This window comes from Gouania willdenowi, chromosome 2 (genome assembly GCF_900634775.1).
Source record: "Gouania willdenowi chromosome 2, fGouWil2.1, whole genome shotgun sequence".
NCBI lineage: Eukaryota > Metazoa > Chordata > Actinopteri > Blenniiformes > Gobiesocidae > Gouania > Gouania willdenowi.
Genome location: NC_041045.1, coordinates 4,819,419 through 4,841,739, shown reverse-complemented (window position 1 = coordinate 4,841,739; position 22,321 = coordinate 4,819,419). Strand labels below are relative to the sequence as shown.

Below are 22,321 nucleotides of genomic sequence, written 5' to 3'. Positions count from 1 at the left end.
AAAAAATGAAACCTTAACATATTAATCCTTCTTTCTTTTAAAAATTTCCCCCACAAAAAGAGAAATAAATATTATTTAATACTGTCTGATACATGTGTTTTTAAAGGAGATAAAATTAAACAGGGAAATATTACTTCTGATTACTGCAGTGAGTAAATACTGCAATATGGAACATAAAAAATACCAATTTGCCACTTATTATGGGTGTTTGAATGACAATCCTACTATAAATATAAATAAATTAAGGTTTTTCTCCAAACAAATGCTAACATCTGGAGTTATGACTTTGATACTTACTGTTTTTTTCTTCAGGTTTTCACTGACAAAATTCCTGGTTGAATTTACTCTGCAGGCCCGGAACAGTTAGGCTCCATTTTTGTGTCACCTGATCAAATAAAATGGAAAATAAAAAATAAATCCACTCACCAAATCACCATCACTGCTTGTGGACATCATGGCTGTGCCGAGACAAAGTGCTGAGTCGGTGTTGACAGGATGGAGAAACTCCGATGACCCCTTTAGGACAGAATGGGAAAGACATGCTCTGCAATGACGTAATGAATGTAAAATGATGTGTGTGTGTGTTTATAAAAGACGCTCAGCCTGTGTGACACACAGTTTGTATTTTAATATCAAAACAGGCAGACGATGACGGGATCTCAGTGTCACCGAGATGTGATCAGATTAAACCTGGAGTGAGACCCAAATTCTCCTAAAGCAGCAGAAACACACAAAATGATGATCAAACTGTTCTAAAGCAGTGGTTCTCAACCCTTTCAGCCTTACGACCCCCAAAATAGAGGTGCCAGAGAAAGTGGTTAAATTAAGTCGAGTGGCCAAAAACGGACAGAGAAAGTAGTAAAAAAAAAAAAAAAAGGTCCAAAGTGTTGAGGGTTAAGTTGGCAAATAATGGGCACGAAATATGGTGAAAAGAGATTAAAAGTGGCAATAACGGGTCAACATATGCAACATTAGGTGGGAAAAGTGGTAAAAAGGGTTAATAAGTGGCGAAAATGACATGAAAGTAGAAAAAATGTGCAAAAAAGGCAATGATATTAAGCAGGAATGGGAGTAATGTAGCAAAAATGCATTAAAAGGAGCAAAAATTTGGCAAAAAAGGTCATAAAAATAAGTTTTAAAATGCCAAGTTTGGTGTTGTTGCAAAAAATGGGTAAAAATAACCAAAAACGGGCTCAAATTCTTTAGAAAATATTCTTAGTTTCTTGCGACCTAAAATGGGGTCCTAACCGCAAGGTTGAGAACCCCTGCTCGAAAGGAAGAGGAAGGTGTTTGTACATTAATACATACAAAATATAAAACAAGATCAAATCACATTTAAATAACAGAGTCAGTAATCAGCTATTAATCACATTTACATCACTTTAACTAAAAATATCGCTTCAAAAATACTGATGGAAAAAGTATATGAAATAAGTTATTCTAAATGATAAGAATACTTATTCTTTCAACAAAATAATATTAATAATAATAAAATAAATCTTCCACAATATTGCATCTTCTTTCTCCTAAGCAATTTTTAAATAAATGTTTGCAGCTTTATAAAATAAAGCATTAATTTATCTTATAAACAAACAAAATAGAACTTAACTCATTCCTCGTTTATTTCATTCTGGTTCATGGATAAAGTTTAATTATGAATTGTGACAATTATATCTTTATAAATTGTTGTCATTTACTTTGAAATAAACACATTTTTAGATTTGAACAGGGTTTTTTGAAAAAAAGATTAATTATCTTTAAAAAAAAGACAAAACACTTTTAACTTTAATTTAAAGAATATTAACGTTGAGAATAATATTGAAATGAATAAATGTAAACACTGATGAAAAGTGCTGCACATTCCTAATGCTATAGCTGAATGACACACACTCACGCACACACACCAGTGACGACTACTCACATTATAGAAAATCAATTCCAAACTAATGTCTATAAGTCCCAGTTTCAATTTTTGATTCATCATATTAAAGCTGCAGTTTGCTTAATTTTAAAAACAATAAAAATAATGAAATAATATTTGTTTTTATGGACAAAAGTACAAAAAATTCAGTAAAAATTAATAATATTAATGATAATTAGAAATTTACAATTTTATTTTTTATCAATAATAATAATAACAATATTTAAATAAGGTGAAGAATAAAAGCGTCTCACACACACACACACACACACACGCGCACACACACACACACACACTCCTTAGTCGTCGGGCTCGTCTTGAACCAGTGATGATGCCATAAACAAACATCCCCTAAAGTATCCAATCAGAGCGTGATTCAGCTGGGTGCGGCTGCTCTGAGACAGGAAGTGACCTTCGTCTGGAAAGATCTGTGGAGACACACAAACGTGCAGATGAAAACACACTTTAATAATTTATATAAATATAACTAAAGATGAGTTGTAAACCACTCATCACAGCACTATGTCTGGAATGTAGTTCCGGCTATGTATTTGGCATGAAAACAACTCTTTTTGTAATGTTCGTTATTGTTACATAGCGTGGTGAATGTGCGGATCACAACTTGTCCATTAAGACTGTTCTGAAGTTGTTGGATGATTTATTTGATAGGTTTTGAACAACGGAGCATTCGTTCACCTCCATTGTGTTCACTGAGCAGCGTGTGTCTCTACTTCATGGCTCTAAAAATAACAGGCACTGATAAATAAAGGGAATAGTCCAACTCATATGACTATAGGGATTATTACAATGGTCCAATTCACCTGCATGTTCAATCATCCCTTTTAATAGATTTTGTGTTTTGGTATGTATTCTTACACAGCATTTAATATTAAATTTGGAGCATATGTTCTGATGTTACAGCTGACAACTTTTTATCTTTGACTTGTTTTATAAGGGCAATGATAAGGGCAATATCTGAGAGTGAGACGGCACAAAGTCCAGATCCATCACATCCCTTTCAGTCAACCCCCAACAGACATTAAATATAGTGACATTGGGCAAAGGCAAAACACAAGTGAGGTTAGTTTACCAGACCCCTTGTTTGACGAGGCAGATACACGACGATGACGTGGTGGTTATACAATTTAATCATGCTGAGGAAGATGAGGATGTCTCACAGGTGATGTTTTATTTAAAATTTCTATTTTTTTGGACTTCCATTTCAAATGTTTAGCGGTGTGTCGTGAACAACTTGTATTGAAAACAAATATCCATTGTTATCTTTAGTGAAAGTGGAAGTCAGGCCAGTCCTTTTGATCTAATTCCTGGGATTGTGCAGCAACTTTAACTGGCTAATGATTTTATTATACTGTTGTCTCTGCAATGTAAGATGTTTCCTTTTTTTTTATTTCTCAAAATCTAAGTGGACTTTTTACATGTTGTTTGGAGTGTTCCTGAATTTGACTCAAAGTTACACTGATCTAGAAGAGTAATTTATAAAGACTATAAGTCAGCAATGACATCATATATTTTAGGGTTAATGTGTCTGTGAGTGAAACACCTACGCAGGTTATACAGCTTCTATTGCCTTCAGCTGATGGCCTACCTACACTGGATGAGGAGCAGTCCATACATGAGTACGCAGTGCAAACAGCCCAGGTATGACACATCACTTCAGTCATTTCTGATATTCTGGGGGGTAACTTGTATTGGGGTATGAGATCACTAATTTGGAATAGAAAGCAGTTTGTAACAGGGTCTCATAAAACATGCGTTGGTTGAGTTTTTTTATGAGATACATTGGACCCAAAACTATTTTAACCTTGGCACAAACATGCTAAAAGCTATGATACTTTGGCCTCTGCTTTATTCATTGACCATTCTGTTTTTTTGTGTTTGTTTTGTTCTTCTAGTTGGACAATGGGCTGTATTTCAATTTGACCTCAGATTCAAGCAACCGGATTTCATCACCAACATCAGCCGGCAACCCAGGAAATCCACAGACAACACGACGTGCTTCAATTTGCAGGATAAAGGTTGTTGGTGATCTTTTAGCTGTATTTACAGACAGCAGCATCATGAATATGACTTTAAAGATGGACTTTGTAAATGAAAAAGCTGTTGATGATGTCAAGGGACGTGTATACAGCCTTCTGGGAGCAATTTCTTGAACAGTGTGAAGGGGAAACAGAGTGAGTTCCAAGGCTTAGGCCAGATTTTTCTGAGGCTGAATGGCAAGCGGTGGGACACATTTGGGTGAAAGGATTTGTAGACCATGGTGTCATGCCAGTGAAGCTATCGATGGCTTTCATTTTAGCATGCATCAATGGAATCGACCATGTTGATACAGACATCTTGACGTCATCGTTTCTTAACTATCTACCTCCGGTCGAGAGATCAGCTGTTGAGAAGGCTCTCCAGGGCACAATGGAGGAAAGTGATCAAGAAGACTTGCTCGACCTTTTCACACGAATGGGTTCCCATTTCTTACCTCCAGAGAACAGCATGAAGTCTGCCATAGAAACAATGGCTCACAAAGCCATTCTCCAAGAGCCAAAGTATATAGTTGATTGCTTCTCCACCCCCATGTCACTTGTAAAGTTGAAGCTACCAGATAAGGAAAGTGTGTTGAGTCTGTATGAGTTAAAAAAGCCCACAGGAAAAAGAGTGATGCAACTGCTTGAAACAACAAAGGTGGTGCTGTCTCAAAGAGAACAAGCAACCTTAAACCATCTCCAACGTTATGTGAAAAATGCTGATCAAGCCAAAGCTGAGAAAAACTCGATGTTCCATGTACATACAGTTCTTACCCTTACTCACTTATGTCAAAGCCATGTCTGCGGCCGAGAACGGCTTTAATATCTTTACACTTTAGGCCTATAGCAAAATAGAAATCAATGAACTTCCCCCACGGATGAATATGGTCCTCCATTGTCCTGTGTCTGTTTTACTTCCGGTTCTCAGGCGAAGGAAATAACGCTACAAAATATCGCGAGATCTCGCAAAGTATTGCGAGATCTCGCAAAAGCATTGCGAGATCTCGCAAAAGTTTTTTTGTCACCCCTGTCCCTTTAGGGGCTCCGTAGAACCCTGATAGCGAATGACCTAATCACAGCACTGAATCAGAAGTTTAAATCAACCTTCAAACACTATGTCTATGACCTCTATGAACCTTTTCTATAATTGTGCATTTCTTATGTAATTAATTACAGGTAATCACCTGCATGGTGTAGTTGGCTCTGGCCTTAATCAGGTGTTTGATGAGCTCTGCAGAATGCTGGAAGTGAACGTTAGCTGTGGAGGAACGAAACATCCAGTCGTTAAATTCTAACCAAAATAAAACGTTTGGACTGTAGATTGTCATTTAAAAAAATAATACATATATATATATATATATATAACCCTTATAACTCATTACAAAAACAAAAGCAATGTTTTAACGAGAGAACAAATATCAAAGGAATCTCCATGAAGATAAAAGGCTGCTGAAGATGTGATATGATCTTCAAAGGCAACAGAGGAAAAATCTAAATCAATTACTTATAGATCAAGGAAAGCATAAAAGAAACAAACAAAAAAGATTTACTGAAATAATAGAGTTGCATAAATGAAGCTTTGCAGGGAAGAGCAGAGAACAACAACAGATGGAGAAAAACAAGCTAAAAGCACTGAAGAGGAAGATTTGTTAGATAGGGAGAAAGCACTCAAACAAAGAGCACTTCACTTTCACTCGTCATCATCACAATAGCAACAACCGCAATTATCAACCACGTTCCACGTCACTTTTCTGACCAATCACAACGCAGCTCTCTCAGACAGTGTGTGGAAAACAAGCAGAGAGACAGAACATTTTATTTATTTTTTCCACGTTTCCATTACAGAAAATACTATCAAAGAATATGTATATTTATATACATATTTAGACGTTTTTTTAATGAAATACGTGCAAATATTTTGTTACGAATGAATGAATGATTTGGAGAATTATTAAGGATAAAGTCAATCAATAAAATGCAAAAAGACACAGGCACACACACTTACCGTCTGCGGTGCCATGAGCCACAAACAGAGTCCCGTCGTGCACGCCGTTCATGTTGGGCAGCACTTTGGAGGTCTGCAGAAAAACACACACACACACGTACTGATTCAGAAAAAAAGAGGTCCATCATATCAACCAAATTACACAAAAAAAAAAAAAGGATAATTTTAACCCTCCTATTATCCTTGGGGTCAAATTGATCCCATTCAATGTTTATGATTAAAAAAAATAATAGTATATAATATGACAATTTTTATTAGGTTTTTTATTCCAGGCTCAGTAATTGTGATGAATTTTAATTGAACTTTAGACTTTGTGAGGATAGAAAAATAATTACAATTTAATTGAAATTGGAAAAAATGCTGGTCACTGTAATTGTAATTGAACATGGGTAATTAAAAAACATAATTGTAACTGACAAATGTAATTGAGCCCAATCCTTGTATTTGGCGCAGTATAAATGAACCCAATTGTATATTAAGTGGTGATTAGTCACAGCAGGAGGTCTCGCTCCAACATTAGATCGTTTTCCTGACCTGGGGCTCCAAAAATGTAGTGAACCGGACATTATTATTCATAATCATGGTTCTGACCTGTTTTCCCCCCCTTGCATTTATTTTGGGGGACGGCGTCCCGCTGATCGCTGTCTGATCAGATGAAGACACATTTACCAGCAGCTCAAAAATAGATCTGTCCCAGTTAGTGACCCACTGAGGAGGAAAACATGTGTAACCTTCACATGGAGGACGCCTGGAACAACACTCTAACAGAGCAATGTCTCCTAGCTCACTGAATCGTCAGGAACGCAGGTTTTCAACTCGTGGGCAGGGACACAGAATTGGATCGCAGGACGGGTTGGGTTGAATTATATTTTTCGATAAGTTTCTCCTAATTACAATTAAAATTATTATTTTTCTCTGAAATTATATTACAATTACATTCTCAATTACTTAAGTTTAAATTCAATTATTCACAATTACCAAACCTGAAATAAATCACCCCATAAAACGCAACCTTCCTCTTATGTTAGCATCTCTTATATCAGCTGTAAAATACACTAAAAAATATTATCTATCATTTAATTTGTTCTTCATCTCTTGGTTACCTTGTTAGGCTTCCTTATCTATAAAAATATTAATATGAATCTATTTTATGTGGGCGTCTGAGCCTTTTTTGCGTCAGTATAGCCCTAGAATTAAATCTTTTTTAATGTGAAATTAAATGAAAAATTGATATGACACATACTTTATTAATTGAATGATCAAAATAAGGATTTTAAATACTTAAATGCGTGTTAATTTTATAAATCGCTACTTTTTGTTTTCATTTTGAGGGAGCGACTTATAGTTAGGCCCGACATATCCAGATATTTGTAGTAGAAACACAAAGATACAAACCTAGGACAACATACATTATCAGCTTTTATACTGGCGGGGTGTTTAATGTCAAATTCTGAAACGAGACAAATTAAAACATCTAACATCTGGGGCATGGCTTAAAGCCTAGAGCGACTTATCTGTGGATGTTCTGAGAAAAATCGTAATTTAAGTTGTGTAAAAAAACTAATATTGGAACGACCTGTATTCTGGAAAATACGGTAATCATCTGGTTTGGTTCAGAGATTAAGTGAAATTAACCAATTTCATTTTACAATTGAAATGAATTATTTTGAGTATTTTTATTTATTTATTTAGTATTCAATACATTTTTTTGTTTGATTTATTTCATTCAATTACAGAAAAAGTTTACCTGATATCTGTCGTCGTTGGTTAAAAGACTACCAAAGTATTTCTCTGAGAAGGTTGAGGCTGCAGGAGAAAAAAAACAATAGAGTATATACAGTATAAACAATATTACACTTTTACTTTTCCAGACCACTGTAATACACTGATGAAAAAACAACAACACAAGATTAATAAGGTTTCAACAGAGAAGAACCCGTAGACCCTAAAGAATATGAGAAATACAATAATCACATCAGACAGTAAGTCAGAGCTAAAGAAGGGATGGAGAGGATATTTTCAACCTAAAGGTAATAAATCCAACTCTATAGAGGTCTAAAGTCTCACCGACAGCCTTATTAAAACACACCCTGTTGGAAAGAGGAGGAGCACTGCAGCGGCATTAACAGTAAGAGTAACAGTTACAGTAAGTAATCTTTATTTATAATGCGCTTTTCGCAGGTAGAAACCACAATGTGCTCTACAAAAATTTCAGTATCATCCCGTCTACAGAGAACAGTAAAAGTAACAGAAATAGTAACAGTAAGGGCACGTTCACACCAAATGTGTCCAAAGCGTCAGGTTTACATATGAAATATATAGTGGACGCGCTTCTAGGAGCGTCAAGAGGTCCTGCTGCGTGTCCCGCACAAAAAAAAAGAACAGGTGCTCTTCTGCTGCAATAGAGCGCCTGTAGTGGGTGTCCTGGTAGGAGACGCGAGCGCCGATGCTGGTCAGCAGGTCGTCAAACTGGGCATGGGAGAGACTGAAATAGCGCTGAAAGCGGCTCTCGTCTAAGAGCAGCTCCGGTGAATCCAGAAACGGCGCCGACGCACAAATAAAGCCAAGCCACTCTCTGGATAATGTAGAGTCGATGAACGGGAGTCGGAGGCGACGTGATCAGCAAGGAACTCCATTCAACAACACTTCTCTATAGCACCTCTAACGTCACAGTGCACACATTGAGTCACACCAAAATACACCCGATCAGAAACACAATAATGTTAACCACCACTTCACAGTCACTGGGTGGATTATGAACGTAACTGATCGCCACAATATCATCCGATGCATGAACAGCACCGGCAACAGAGAAACCCCTCCCCTAAACACGCTCAACGCGTCTTCGACGTTGGTGACAAGCGTCTGATTCAATGAGCAACAGCGTCCAACTTCAGGCAAGATTTTGACGCCTGAAACGCGCTTGGTGTGAACGCAGCATAAAAGTAACTGAAATAGTAACTGTAATAGTAAAAGTAATAGTAACACTAAAACTAAGAGTAACAGTAACAGGAAGAGTAAGAATATCAGAGGTAATAAAAGCTGTTGACTTACCGTATAAAGTCCAGTCAATGATGGGAGCCTGAACAGCAGCACATCGAATCAGTCTGTCTGTAGACTTCAGCATCATCAAGCTGAGGAATCCTCCGTATCCCTAGAGCACAAACATCCCATAATCACACAAAACTTGCTCAGGAATCAACACTTAGAACTCATTCAAACACAGACAAATCGAGCCTTTCTTTGCCCGTTGGAATAACAGCTGAAGAACTGCTGGTTTTTTATATGCTGTAACTGAAATCGCACAGCGTTGGTATTATTTTAAGCAAAAATAACAAGAATTAATTGATAATGGCAATAATTTATTGTACTAAAAATTGAGTTTATGGTCGTTTTGGTACCGGGCCGTAAAAAAGAATAACGTTTGAAAAAAGGTAATTATTTATTTTGTGTGTATGTGGGTAATTTATTTTGAAAAATCAGCACTTCCACTTTTGCGTGCGTGACTGTTTTAGCTTGATCAGATGATGATTTTTTAGCACCGATAAACACTTGAAATGTATGGAACACTTTACAATCTACAATCTGTTCAGTGAGGACTTATTTCGTACCTTGCCAAAAACTCCAACGCGTGTACGGTCGATGAACGGCAGCCTCAACAGATACCTAAAGAACCAGAGGAGGAGTTTAAAACCACGTTAACGATAAACAAGACATATTAACACAAAGTTGTGCTGCTCTTATTTTTCACAGTTGTTTCTGACTCTAGCAAACAATGGCTCTTGTGCCCTTATTTTGAAAGTGACGCATGTTTATCAACAAACTTTAACAAAGCACAATGTTTTACAATAGTCACCTGTTGATAAAGTTATTATAAGAATGGTTTAAGATGGTTGTCGTCATGTACAAAATAACGTAGAAGTTTACCGTATGGAAGGAAAAAGATGTAGTTTAACGTTTGAACAAATAAACAATTTTCAAAAAATATGTTTGAAAAATCATGCAAAAAAAAAAAAGTACAAAAAAATATTTTAAAAAGAAAAAGACTAAATAAAATACACATATATATGTACTGTATATATTACACATTACGTATACATATGCACGTATATACATATAAATATGCAATTACTAATATATCTGCAACCACAAAATATACACAAAACTTAATTTAATTGTATATATATAACATTTAATAGTGTGTCTATATTAAACACAAAGGTATACACACAAACAGGTATATCATATATATGTATACATATATACAAATAAAAATACAAATACATATATGTGCACACAAAAAAATGTTATCTAAAAAATTAGAATTGTGGAATAAAAGGTAGTTTATTTATATTTTTAGCAATTTAATTTCTTTTGTATAGTTTGAAAAAAAAAAAAAAAAAAAAGAGCTAGTCCAAGTCTATACTGTGAGATAACTACCAGCTGAAACTCGCAACTCCCACAATCCGAACATGTCAACACACTGACTGTCCTCCCACAACCGTCCTGTCATTGTCCACCTTAATTCTATTTTATTTTTTTTTAAAAAGGACAAATTAAACACTATACTGGTTTTAGGTCCTGGCTGCTGGTTATTCTGGTTTATCCAAGCTACACCAGTAGACAAACGGAACAGAAAATCTGGACGATGACGTTCACGTACCCCAAAGCTGCCATCTGGTCATTGACGTCCACGGTGCCGAGCCGATGATGGATGTCCTGTAGAACCCTGGGAGCACATGGATTGGGGTGCATTATAATTGTAATTTGCGCCATATAAAATAAAGTTGAATTAATTGTTTAATTGATAATTTATTACAATTTGGACGCAATTATAACTGTAATCATAATCCAATAATAATTGAGTTTATATATCTGACTGTGATTGTAATTGGCATGAAAATTCCATAAAAACTGTCCATTTAAACGCAAACCTGGAAAACCATGTTACAGTTCTATGTCGTACACATACAGTACAAAGTTAATTATTAAAATGTATTTCAGATCAAGTTTTCCACTACCTGTTGAAATCTAGGGGAATAGTGACAAAAAAGCTCAGACGCCCACACCAAAAATATTAATATCAATATTTTAATCGATTAGGAAGCCTAACAAGGTAACCAAGAGATGAAGAACAAATTACATGATAAATATTATTTTTGTGTGTATTTTACAGCTGATTTAACACATGTGTCAAAACCTATCATTAGAGATGCTAACAGAAAGCTAACACAAAAGGAATGTTACGTTTCACAAGGTAATTTATGAAAGCCTCAGTAATTATGATTAATTGAATTTGAACCTTAGTAATTGAGAAAGTAATTGTAATTGACTTTCATGGGGAAAACAATCATTGTAATTTTAATTGTAACTGGAAAAAGAAGGTCATCGGCTGCAATCTGCCCTCCCTCCAGGACCTGTACGCCTCCAGGATTTTGAGGCGTGCAGGAAAGATTGTGGCCGACCCCTCCCACCTCGGTCTTAAACTGTTTTCAATCTCTCCCTTCTGGAAGGAGGTTTCGGTCCATCAGGACCAGAACCTCCAGACACAAAAACAGCTTCTTTCCCTCTGCCACCATCCACATGAACACACCCCAAGTCACCCACTGAACCCCCCCCACCCGATCACCACCTCCATGATGACATTATCTGCTGCACTGTGTATATATATATATTTATCCTATTTATCCTTTATTCTCTATCCTTTATTTATCCCTCATCCTTTATATTTATCATTATTATTATTATTATTGTTGCTGGGTTGTTCTTTGTTTTTTTATTTTTTTTTGTTGTTTGTTTTGTGCACCAACTACCAAGACAAATTCCTTGTACTGTCCTTAAAACTGTACATGGCCATTAAAAACATTTCTGATTCTGAAAAAATGATGGTCACCGTAATCATAATTGGATTGTAACTGAACATGGAGAGTTATAAGATTCACCTTTGACCTCTGAAACCTGACCCTCTGCCGTCGAGCCGAGCCACGATGACCTGCTCTGAGCTCGCCAACACCTGGTCCCAGGTCAGCTGGAACTCATCGCTGACCGCCTGCTGGCCTGGAGCGCCGTCACTTTGAGGAGGAGGAACACGGTATTCAAATGATCACTGTCTCACAACAGCAACATCTGTCATTTTAAAAATCGAGAATCCGAAATTACTGAATTTTTCAAAAAAAATTGCGTTTTCTAGTCTTTTGACTAAAATGGTATGACTTTAAATGACTAATTCTTTGTTTTCAGTCATTTCTTTGTTGTTTTTTTTACACCATTTTTAGCTCTGTCTGCCTCCAACTGTAGCCAGTAACAGATATAAGAAGTATAAGAGATAATACTTTATAACTCCTACAATGGAGAAATTCTATCGTGACAGAATCAACAGATTATAAGAAATAGAAAGAAGAAAAGTTGTGGTAATGGAAGAAAGTTCAGAGCTTCAAACATCAGATTTAGTAGGACTAAAACCTCAGAGTTAGCAGTTTAGTCTCATATCTGAACAATAATAATAACATCTTTTCAGCATCTTAATAAAGAAGTGTTAATAAAGAGTTAGGCCTGGGCGATATATCGAAAGTTAAGATATAGCGAGATTTCTGTTTTGGTGATTAGGAAAATTAGAATATCACCTATATCAATATAATTTTATTCTAAAGCTTAAGAATACTCATTTTTACTTCTCAGAACAGCATTTAGATGGATTTCTGAGTGCGTCCTAACCCAGACCTTCCCCTCACTCACACGTGCTGTCCTTTAAAGGAGAAAAAGCCAAAAGTGGCCCATTTTGTGCAGCTGTTTGTTAATAAAAGTGCCTGTGTGGCATTTTACATCAGAAAATGTAACCCAGAATTGTCTTTTTGCTCAGAAAGCTGCCAGTTGAGTTAGAAGAAATATGAAGATATAAGTTTTGGTCTATAATGCCAGCCCAAGACTGAGTTCTGCTTTGGAAAAGAAAAGATTCTGCTGTTCACTGAGTATATTAAGTAAAACCAGTGAATATTTACTGAATAGGGTTGGAAGAATTGAAGACTAATGTAGAGGAAAATCAGTAAATGTGAAAGTGTGTAAAAGCCAGTGTTTGCAGGTTGGATTCTTGCAGAAATAATCCATTGTGGCAGGTTAAAAAAACAACACGATGAGGCAGGATTGTTAGATTTGAGGGAAGGAGGAGAGCATGAAGCTTACAGGATGAGCAGCAGGCTGTAGAGGAGCGACTCAGAGAAGTCAGGAGGAAAGGAAAGCCTCAGAGGGAGCTCTGTGAGAAAACAGAGCGAGCACCACGTCAGCCATAACCAATAAAACACTGTAAACCCATAGCCACATCTCTTTTTTTACCCTTTGATCCTGCTCAGCCAGCACCGCTACATGCTAAGCTAAGCCAACGTAACAGAAACACAACACAAACACAGATTATTGTCAAAAAACACAACATAAGGCAACAAAAATACACAAAAGTAGGGTAAAAATCACATGAAGCAATAACAACAACAAAAATAATATGAAAAACCAACACAATAAAAAAACTAAAAATACATAAAATGACAAAAATATGACAACTATGACAAAACGACAAAAACACACACGCAACAAAACAACAATAAACACACAAAGTGACAACAAACCACAAAATGACAAGACTTATTTCATCTTTCCAGTTAAACAGATGCTTGTTTGTACAATAAGTCACTACACTTTGAAAGGGACAGATCTATTCTTTATACATCTGTAACAAATGACCGAAACAGACAATTATAAGGAGACCGTGATTGATTGATGATGTTTGTTTTGTTATATTTATAATGTAACTATAATCTCTATTTTTTAGTGAAAAAGTTTGTTTTCGTTCCAGCAAGTTAAAGGTTTCATTTATTCAGACTTTTTAAAAAAAAAATTACTTTGATCTCCTGATACGTTTCGACTGCCATCTGTCAGTCTTTCTCAGAGGCATCTGCTGATAGCTTTGATGTGTCCTCATGAGTTATTTCTGGGCGTGGTCAACTTGACAGCTCTGTCAGACTGGCCATGACCGCTGTCGCCCGATGGTCTCTGGAGAAGAGAGTCTCAAGTGTGCAAGAGTGAAAATGCTCCCTGAGGCAGACTGACAGTTGGCAGTCGAAACATGTCAGGAGATCAAAGTCAATTTCCTGAAAAAAATCTGAATAAATAAAACCATAACATATTATTCAAAAAGAAGACAAGATAAACTTGCTGGAATTACTACGCAGAGGTCAAGGACACATCAAAGTGATCAGCAGGTGCCTCTGAGGAAGACTGACAATTGGCAGTCGAAATATTTCAGGAGATCAAAGTCAATTTCCTAAAAAAAGTTGTCTGAATAAATGAAACCTTAACATATTATGTTTGTTTACGGTTGTTCTCGATTTGTTTAGAAAAGTCAAAATATGAGAGGAAGAATCGTACCGAATCCATCACTGGTGATCGTCCGAACGTTCGTCTGAAACATCTTTCTGGAGTCCAGTGCCGCCTGAAGAGGAAGATTGTTCTCCAGGACAAAGTACACTGTGAGGAACACACACACACACACACACACACAGAGCGTCACTGACATCTGTGTAAGTGACGCGACTCCTTTGTGTCACAATGAAGGTTATAGGCTTTTTTCCATCAAATATTCATCTCTCAGAGAAGCAAAGGCCTGCGAGCATCTTTATTTCATAACCTTTAATCCAGACCGCATCAAAAATAAACCTGCAGCACCAGCCGCGCACGCTTCCCTGCTCCGTGCACTCACACTTTACTATCACACACACGCACACACAGAAGAGCAGAGAACATCAGCACAGCGTCACAAACAGCTGCTCATGTTTTCACACAGAGAAAACAACAGCTTTACGCCTCAGATTTCAGCAAAAACACACAGTTTAGTCTACATCAGGGGTGTCAAATTGTTTTAATATCAAAGCAATAAGCGACACATAGAGCAGGGGCGGGTGATTACAGCCATTCTTCAGATGTATTTTTCTATATCGATTAATGTAATAAACTAATATGAGCTATTTAGTCCACAATGATATATAGTATATACTATATATTTTTAAATGATAAATATAATTTATTTTGACGAGAACTATCTAATGAGCTACTTCATCTGCAATGATTCATATTTTAAAACAATTCTTAATGATAAATATTATAAATAAATATAATAGATTAGTATTATGAAATAAAGACACGTCTTTTAGATAGGTCTTGACAATATATTTGTTGTTTAAATGCATGCCTGTCTATATGTGTTTTGGTCACGTGAGTTTCATTAAATTATATTCATATATATATGTATATATATATATATATCTAGCTAAGATACAGTATCTACAACTGAATTAGTTGGTAATTTACACAATGATTCATGGTTTCTCTGACTTTTTTTAAACTTTTTCGTGCGGGCTGAAATGAATATCCTCAAGGGCTGGAATTGGCCCCCGGACCTTGAGTTTGATACATGTGGTCTACATGATGAACACTCACAGTCCACGTTATCCAAACTGAGCAGCAACACCGCAGGAACTCCAGGACCTGCAAATAAGCATAAAAACATTAATTCTAATAATATGTTTTAATTGCATTAAATAGTTGTTTCTCTATGATTATGAAAGGAAAAATAGGCATATAAGTATAATAATTAATTCTATTACTTTTTATTTAATATGTCATTACAATAATAGGATAATAAAATATTTGATCATAATATTATTAATACAAATAATGCTAATAATACCCTAAATATGAAAACAAAATATTTATTTTTTATTATTTATTGTTATTACAAATAAATCTTACATTTAGGATAAATATTTAATAGATGTACTAGAATTAAGAATTGTGGATTTTCTCATGATTACCTGGAAACATTATAGAAACACAGATGGATGTAAAAACAAAAAAAAAAAAACAACAACAACAAAAGACAACAATAATTACAAAAATACACAAAAGTAGGGTAAAAAAATAAATACAAACAAAAATACAATAAACAACAAAGAGGACTCGCAAATCTAATAGAGACCAAAAATACATAAAATGATAAAATATCCATCCAAACCTAAATTTAGTATAAATACTTAATAGCTCTCGTAGAATTAAGAATTGTGGTGTTTTTATATGATACATAAAAAAAATTAAAAAAAACATTGAATACAAATGTCAGCAACTGTTATGAACAAATCAAAGTTTTTTAAGTCCTGAAATAAATTAGAATTACAATTAAACTGCTTTAAATTAAATAAGGGTCAACTAGTGGAAGAGGTAGTGACAAAATATTATAATAAATACATTAAAAAAAATAAAGTAAAGTGCGTAAAAGCCTGAATTAAATTTGGTCTCTCAGACCTTTGCAGCGCAGGATGGCGTGACGAGCGTTTGTGTTGACGTCGGCGTCAAAGAAGCTGCAGCCGTCTCTCAGTCCACAGGTCATACATCGCCGTGGAAACAAGCCCAGCGTCGACACACTGAAAACACACAGAAGAGTGAAGGACTGCACAGGAGGAACAGTGTGCGTCAGTGACATATGGTCAGAAGAGCAGGAAAAAAAAGACTAAAACTAGATATAATGCAGTGAGAACAATGAATAAACAAAGTGTCTTTGTGTCTTTGAAGATGATGTCACGGATTCACCGGAATATATTTGTCTTTGACAGTGTTTTTTTTTATTTTTAGAAAACAATAACTCCATTAAAATAACTGTCGGGAGAAAAAAATGCACACATAACAAAAAATTGATTTTTTAAATATACTAATTCAAATTCAAAAATATATTTAAAAAAAACCCCAACTTTAAACAATTTATATATACAAAATGAATAAGGCACTGCAAAAATAAGATGAAAAAAATTGCATCAATCCAAATCGATTTTTTTTTAACAACAAAAAAAACATTTAATTGCGCGAACATATGCATAGCACGTACACACACGGTCACTAGGTGTCAGTGAACACACCATCAGACCTTGTTAAACTACCACATTCCTCAATGCTTTTTAGCTCGGAAGTTGATTATTTTCCTAAAACATACTGGGCACTTTGATAGATGTGTGTGGAATCAGAATTCAACTTTTTTTAAAAACGTAATTATGTCACGTTCGATGACGTGTAATTGCGGAAAATATTTTTACATCGCGCTTTTGCGATAAGTTTCAATGTTGAAATGTCTGAAAAACCTGCCCATGAAGGCATACAAACCTTTTTGTGCTAAATGAGTGGTTTTTTGAAAATTCAGGTGATTCCATTACATTTTTATTGCACTATTTAAGATTTTCCACATTCCCAAGGATAATGGAAATGCAGCTACAGTCATAAAAATAATAAACAAGTGAGCAATAATCTACTCTGTTGTGTTCTTATAAATACTATATATGAAAATATTGGAAAAGTCACCAGTGCGTGTGTGTGTGTGTGTACATGAGTGTGTGTGTATCACCTGTACAGATGCCGTTGCTGTGCAGCCTCCTCAGTGCTCAGGAAGTATCTGAGTGGTGAAAATAGGACAAGGTCAAAGTTCCATTTTACATCTGCCTGCATCTCTTCATCACTGCGTGTGTGTTAGTCCGTCCAGATAACACACGCGCGTGCACTACGCCTCAGCGAGCACGCAGAGCAGGACGTCCACACACACACACACACACACACGCGCGCACGCACGTTCGTTTCACTGCACTGATGAAGTGAGCGATATCAGTTGATTTAGAGCAGGAAAACAGCCGTCACCATGAAAACAAAGGCAGGATTAATGAAAGCAGTGACACAGTGATGGATGTGTGCATCAGATGAGTCATTCAACCTTGTGCCGCAATCCTTAAAAAAAAAAAAAAAAAACAAACAGGAGGAAGGTGGCAAAGCTCATGAGAAAGCTTTGCTGTCACATGCTCATTCCAGTAAAAAATTAACTTTATTGAAAAGAAAGAATAAAGCTATAGGAATAGTTTGGTTGAATTGAAATGTACTTATTAGTAGATCTATGCCTAACAAAACATTGTTTTGAACCATACTCGTTTTATTGCCTTTAAAAAAAAATGGGACTACTTTACAGTTTCAGAGCCTGTGTTCTGCCATCTTGAAATCACGTGATAGATGATGTCACACGGCCCCACTGCCTGTACACAACCCATTGTTTTCTATTGGAGTGAAGCTTTCAGCAGCTTTTTAGAGCATTTAGCAGATTTCTCAGTCAAACTGAAAATGTGTGCTGCTTTTGGTTGGTCTAGATAATCAGGAAAAGTTAAAGATGCCGATGTAAACCTCTATTGTTTACCGAAAGAGAATAAAAACAGATAATAACAAACCAAAAAATAATCTGACCGCAGGGGGCAACAGTTCCAACTCTGCGGTTTGGTAGTAGACAATGAGGCAGAGAAGAAGAGCTCTCCTAAGGGACCTTTTGTCTCCCCTTAAACAGTGCGCTGACATGCTCTGGTGGCTGAAGTTAGCAAGTAAATGCCTACTACCAAACCGCAGAGTTACAGTATCTCTTTCTTGCTCCGTCCACTTTGCGTTTGAGATAGTGTACCGTGTACTTACACTGTGTTGTTGCTTTCGTCGTACGCTACGATCTCCGTCACCTCCCAGTCGCCTGACGTTAAGTGTCGGACTTTGTCCTGCTCATTTCGTAGCTAAAAAACACAGGTGTAATTAACAACAATTGAAAGGCTTTTATGTTCATTACATTACACGTGGTGGAGGCCAAAAGTTGATATAATTGACTCCACAGACATTTGTGACAAACAACGGTTTATTATTAATCTTAATGCCTAACATAAAAGTTTTGTAAATCTGAGATCAAAAATTTAAAAAAAAATGTTACAATGGATGGGATCTAATATCTTTATGTATGTACCTCTGCTTTAATAAACAAATAACAAGCGTCTAGTATTTCACATTTTTGTTTATCATTTTACAATGCTATTATTTTTTTTATTTTTTTTAGTATCATTTTTTTAATTATTCATTAACACGCTGCAAGTCTTGAAGGACAAAACAAACGATCAAAGCGCTCCAAAATTGAGCTCTTATTGTGAAGGAACTGTAGCAAACTACTATATTATCGCCTGAATTTTCTTTTCTTTCTTTTTTTGGGGTTATAACATAATCTATCACATTATAGTATATTTTTATTTTATTTTTTTAAATTACGGTACTAATATTCAGTATTTATCACATCTTTTTACTAAGACCATTAATCATATCTAAAATAAACAACTAATAATAACAAAATAAACAACTAATAATGTCCTTAAAAGACTAAAAACATTCAAATGTATGCGTATTATCGTTTTGCTTCCTGAATATATAGAAAACTCTGAATAAATGGATAAAAACACTATTTAATCCAATTATTACCAACAATAATCACAATTGTTGTTGAATGTGTAAATTAAAACTATTTTGTGATATCTGTACTAAAGCAGCAGTGACTCAATGCTGCAAATAGTAAAAATAAAAAAGTTTTACCTTTCTACTGAACATGGAGATGTGATGGAAGTCGCCCTGACCGCCTTGTTTCACAGGCAGAGTGAGGAAAAATCGGCTCCTGTCTTTGGAGAACAGCGGCTCCTGGTTCTGCAGAGATTCACACGTCATTGTTAATATTATTTTTATTATTATCATAGAGACACAAACATCTTCAGCTTCTGAGCCTCAGTGCAGGAACTGCATTCATTTGTATGTTTATGGATTTATTTTGTGTGTTTATTGAGTCATTTTGTGGATTTATTGAGTCAATCTGTGCGTTTTTTGAGTAATTTTGTATATTTTTCTGTTGTTTGTGTTGTTTTTTGGAGTTACTTTGTGTACTCTGTGCTGTTCTTCCTTCCAAAACTTCCTATTTTAATAAACTTCAGGTGCTAAAGCTCAAAATAGAGAGTGACAAAGGTTAAAATATCACCAAATAAAGCCTAAATTAAAAAAAAAAACTTCAATATAGGTTAATTTCCAATGAACGGTTTTAGATCAAATGAACGTATTAAATCAAACATGGAGGATTTGTTTTGAGGGATACATGCTGGTTTAATGCTCACCTGTCTGGAGATCCACGCCCCTGAGGATTCCTCATGTCTCTGAATAAAAAAAAAAAAATCATGTAATAAAAACACAATCAAACAATGGAGCTTCACTTATATATATGAATACTTGTTAAAGAAGAAACACATCAAAGGACTTTGGCCTTGAAAATTATTGGCTTCTAATAGGAGTCTTTGATGTCAAAGGCCTAAAAGTGTAGGATGATTTAAAAATAAAAAAACCCCAAAAAAGACGGAATAATATTGTTTTGTGAGTTAACTATTTTGTTACACACCTAATAATAATATTAATAAAAAAGTGTGAATGTCTTATACCATTGCTACAAGGAGAATATAAGTTTTACCTGTGAGATACTAATACTAGTGGTAACTGGTTTAATGGGAGTCCGACCCACCTGCAGACAGACTCCTGTGATGGAGTCGCACACCGTTAGCAGCGAGTTGTTTTGAGGGCGGTTGATCCATCGCACGGCGAGGTGTGTGTTACTGAGCCAGGTTACCATGGTGATGTAGAAATCTCTAAAGGAGAACAGGGTGTGAGTGTATCCATGTGTGTGTGAGATGATGGTTCCTTACCTGAGCTGTCGAGGAGGCTGCAGCTCCTGAGTGTGAGTCGGACCCAACAGGTTGACCACGTTCAGCTTCACAGCAGGGTTCCTCTGACCGGCCTGAGACAGAGAAAGAAGACGGAACGTAGACGTCATTATGAACCCTAGAACACTATTGGCGTGTGATTTTCACCCCAGCAAACATGTATTTACATTATTTTCATGAAGTTTTTAGACCAGACATGGGGCATCTGGCGGCCACATGCGGCCCCCAAAGTAAACGTACACAGTGACAAATCAGAAGTAGGAATACATACATAGAATTACAACATTGCAGGAAAATACAGTAAAAGACAAGAGAGAGACACAGAAAATACTCCAAAAACACACAAAACTACTACAAAAATGAACAACACGATAACAGTAATCACAAAACGACTCCAAATAACACAAATTGACTCAAAAAATATACAAAAGTACACAAAAAGACAAGAAAAACACAAAGAATTATTCTGCAAACCCAAGGTACTACAAACAAGCAAAACGACAACAGAAATACACAATAGGACTGCAGAAAACATACAATTTACAGGAAAATGACACAAATGGACAACAGAAATGCACAAAATGCAATCATAGCAAGCAAGACAACAACAAACACACACAGAATGACAGAAAAAACACAAAATTACTCAAAAAACTCTTTGTTCTTTCCTATGTTACCAGTCAGATTGGTCATCTCTCTAATAAATCAAGGAAGTTCTGCGTGTGTGCGTTTAATTTTATTCAGCCCTGACGGCACATTCATGTTTACCAAGAAATGAAACTTATTCAGCTTTTGACCTCAGTGTGAGAGGACGCTAGGGCACCAATCTGTTCATTTACAACCTCTAATAATCAGTAGTGATAGTGACTATTATTACTACCCTGTATGTACCGACTACATCTAAGGAATAAAGTAAGTAAAAGCACTTCTGAAATGCCCATGATATCTTTATTTAGTCCACTAGTTGTAAATAAATGTCACAAAGTGGTGATTTTCAAGGAAATCCACATGGGAATAAAAAGATTTTAGTCAGGTGATCATTTTTACCCAATCGAAAAATGACACTCTTTGTTCCATCCTCCTGCAGCTGTGTCTGGGAGACCAAAGACCAAGTTTTTTTTGTTCTTACATTCCTAATTTTCAGTAATTTTGGTGAAGTGAATCCCCTCCAGAAAATGATGAATATTTAATTGGTTTTTCAGATTGTATACCAGAATTCTCCCTGCTGCCCACCCCCTGCTGCTAAATATGACTTGTGACTAATTTAGAATAAAATACTCTTGTCATGTTTCCTCAAACCTGCTCAATTAAAAGATCCGGGAAGAAAATAGAGAGAGAAAAAAAACCTACACATGGCATAGTTGAAAAGAAAAGAACACAACGTCTTGTATTGTCATATTTTGATGATAATGACTTTTTATTGGGTATAATATATCAGGTAAAAATCTCCCGGTGTCCTTTTACAATTCCGACTGACACGTTGACGTACTCACCATGGGATAGGGGTACTGCAGGCCCCGAGGGTAAGTGCTGCCTGTGAACTGAGGCAGAGCCATGTTGGGAACCAGGCTGTCATTAATGGTCAGGAAGGCCAGTCGTTCTCCGCTGGGAGACCACCAGTGAGCCACGTGAGAGCGCAGCACCTCCTCTGAGAGGAAAAGAATCACATGAAATCAATTTCAATTCAAATTAAATTACATTGAAAATCACGTTATTACATCAAATCAAATCCTATCAC

General features: G+C 35.9%; 1 protein-coding gene across 1 annotated transcript in view; it reads right to left on the bottom strand.

Moving 5' to 3' along the window:
- Nucleotides 1–608: 608 nt before the first annotated feature.
- LOC114475886 (inactive dipeptidyl peptidase 10-like) overlaps nt 609–22,321 on the bottom strand; it is a 46,101-nt gene continuing 24,388 nt past the window's right edge. Inside the window, exons 9-27 of the mRNA XM_028467071.1 lie at nt 22,077–22,231; nt 20,566–20,657; nt 20,385–20,508; nt 19,987–20,025; nt 19,421–19,528; nt 18,491–18,582; nt 17,394–17,441; nt 16,307–16,425; nt 15,446–15,493; nt 14,378–14,476; nt 13,142–13,211; nt 11,905–12,033; nt 10,626–10,691; nt 9,574–9,628; nt 9,017–9,116; nt 7,710–7,768; nt 5,963–6,035; nt 5,142–5,215; nt 609–2,349 (exon numbers count right to left, since the gene is read on the bottom strand). Of these exons, the coding sequence (XP_028322872.1) occupies nt 2,221–2,349; nt 5,142–5,215; nt 5,963–6,035; nt 7,710–7,768; nt 9,017–9,116; nt 9,574–9,628; nt 10,626–10,691; nt 11,905–12,033; nt 13,142–13,211; nt 14,378–14,476; nt 15,446–15,493; nt 16,307–16,425; nt 17,394–17,441; nt 18,491–18,582; nt 19,421–19,528; nt 19,987–20,025; nt 20,385–20,508; nt 20,566–20,657; nt 22,077–22,231 (1,679 nt within the window). The 3' untranslated portion in view covers nt 609–2,220. The remainder of the gene's footprint in view (nt 2,350–5,141; nt 5,216–5,962; nt 6,036–7,709; nt 7,769–9,016; nt 9,117–9,573; nt 9,629–10,625; nt 10,692–11,904; nt 12,034–13,141; nt 13,212–14,377; nt 14,477–15,445; nt 15,494–16,306; nt 16,426–17,393; nt 17,442–18,490; nt 18,583–19,420; nt 19,529–19,986; nt 20,026–20,384; nt 20,509–20,565; nt 20,658–22,076; nt 22,232–22,321) is intronic.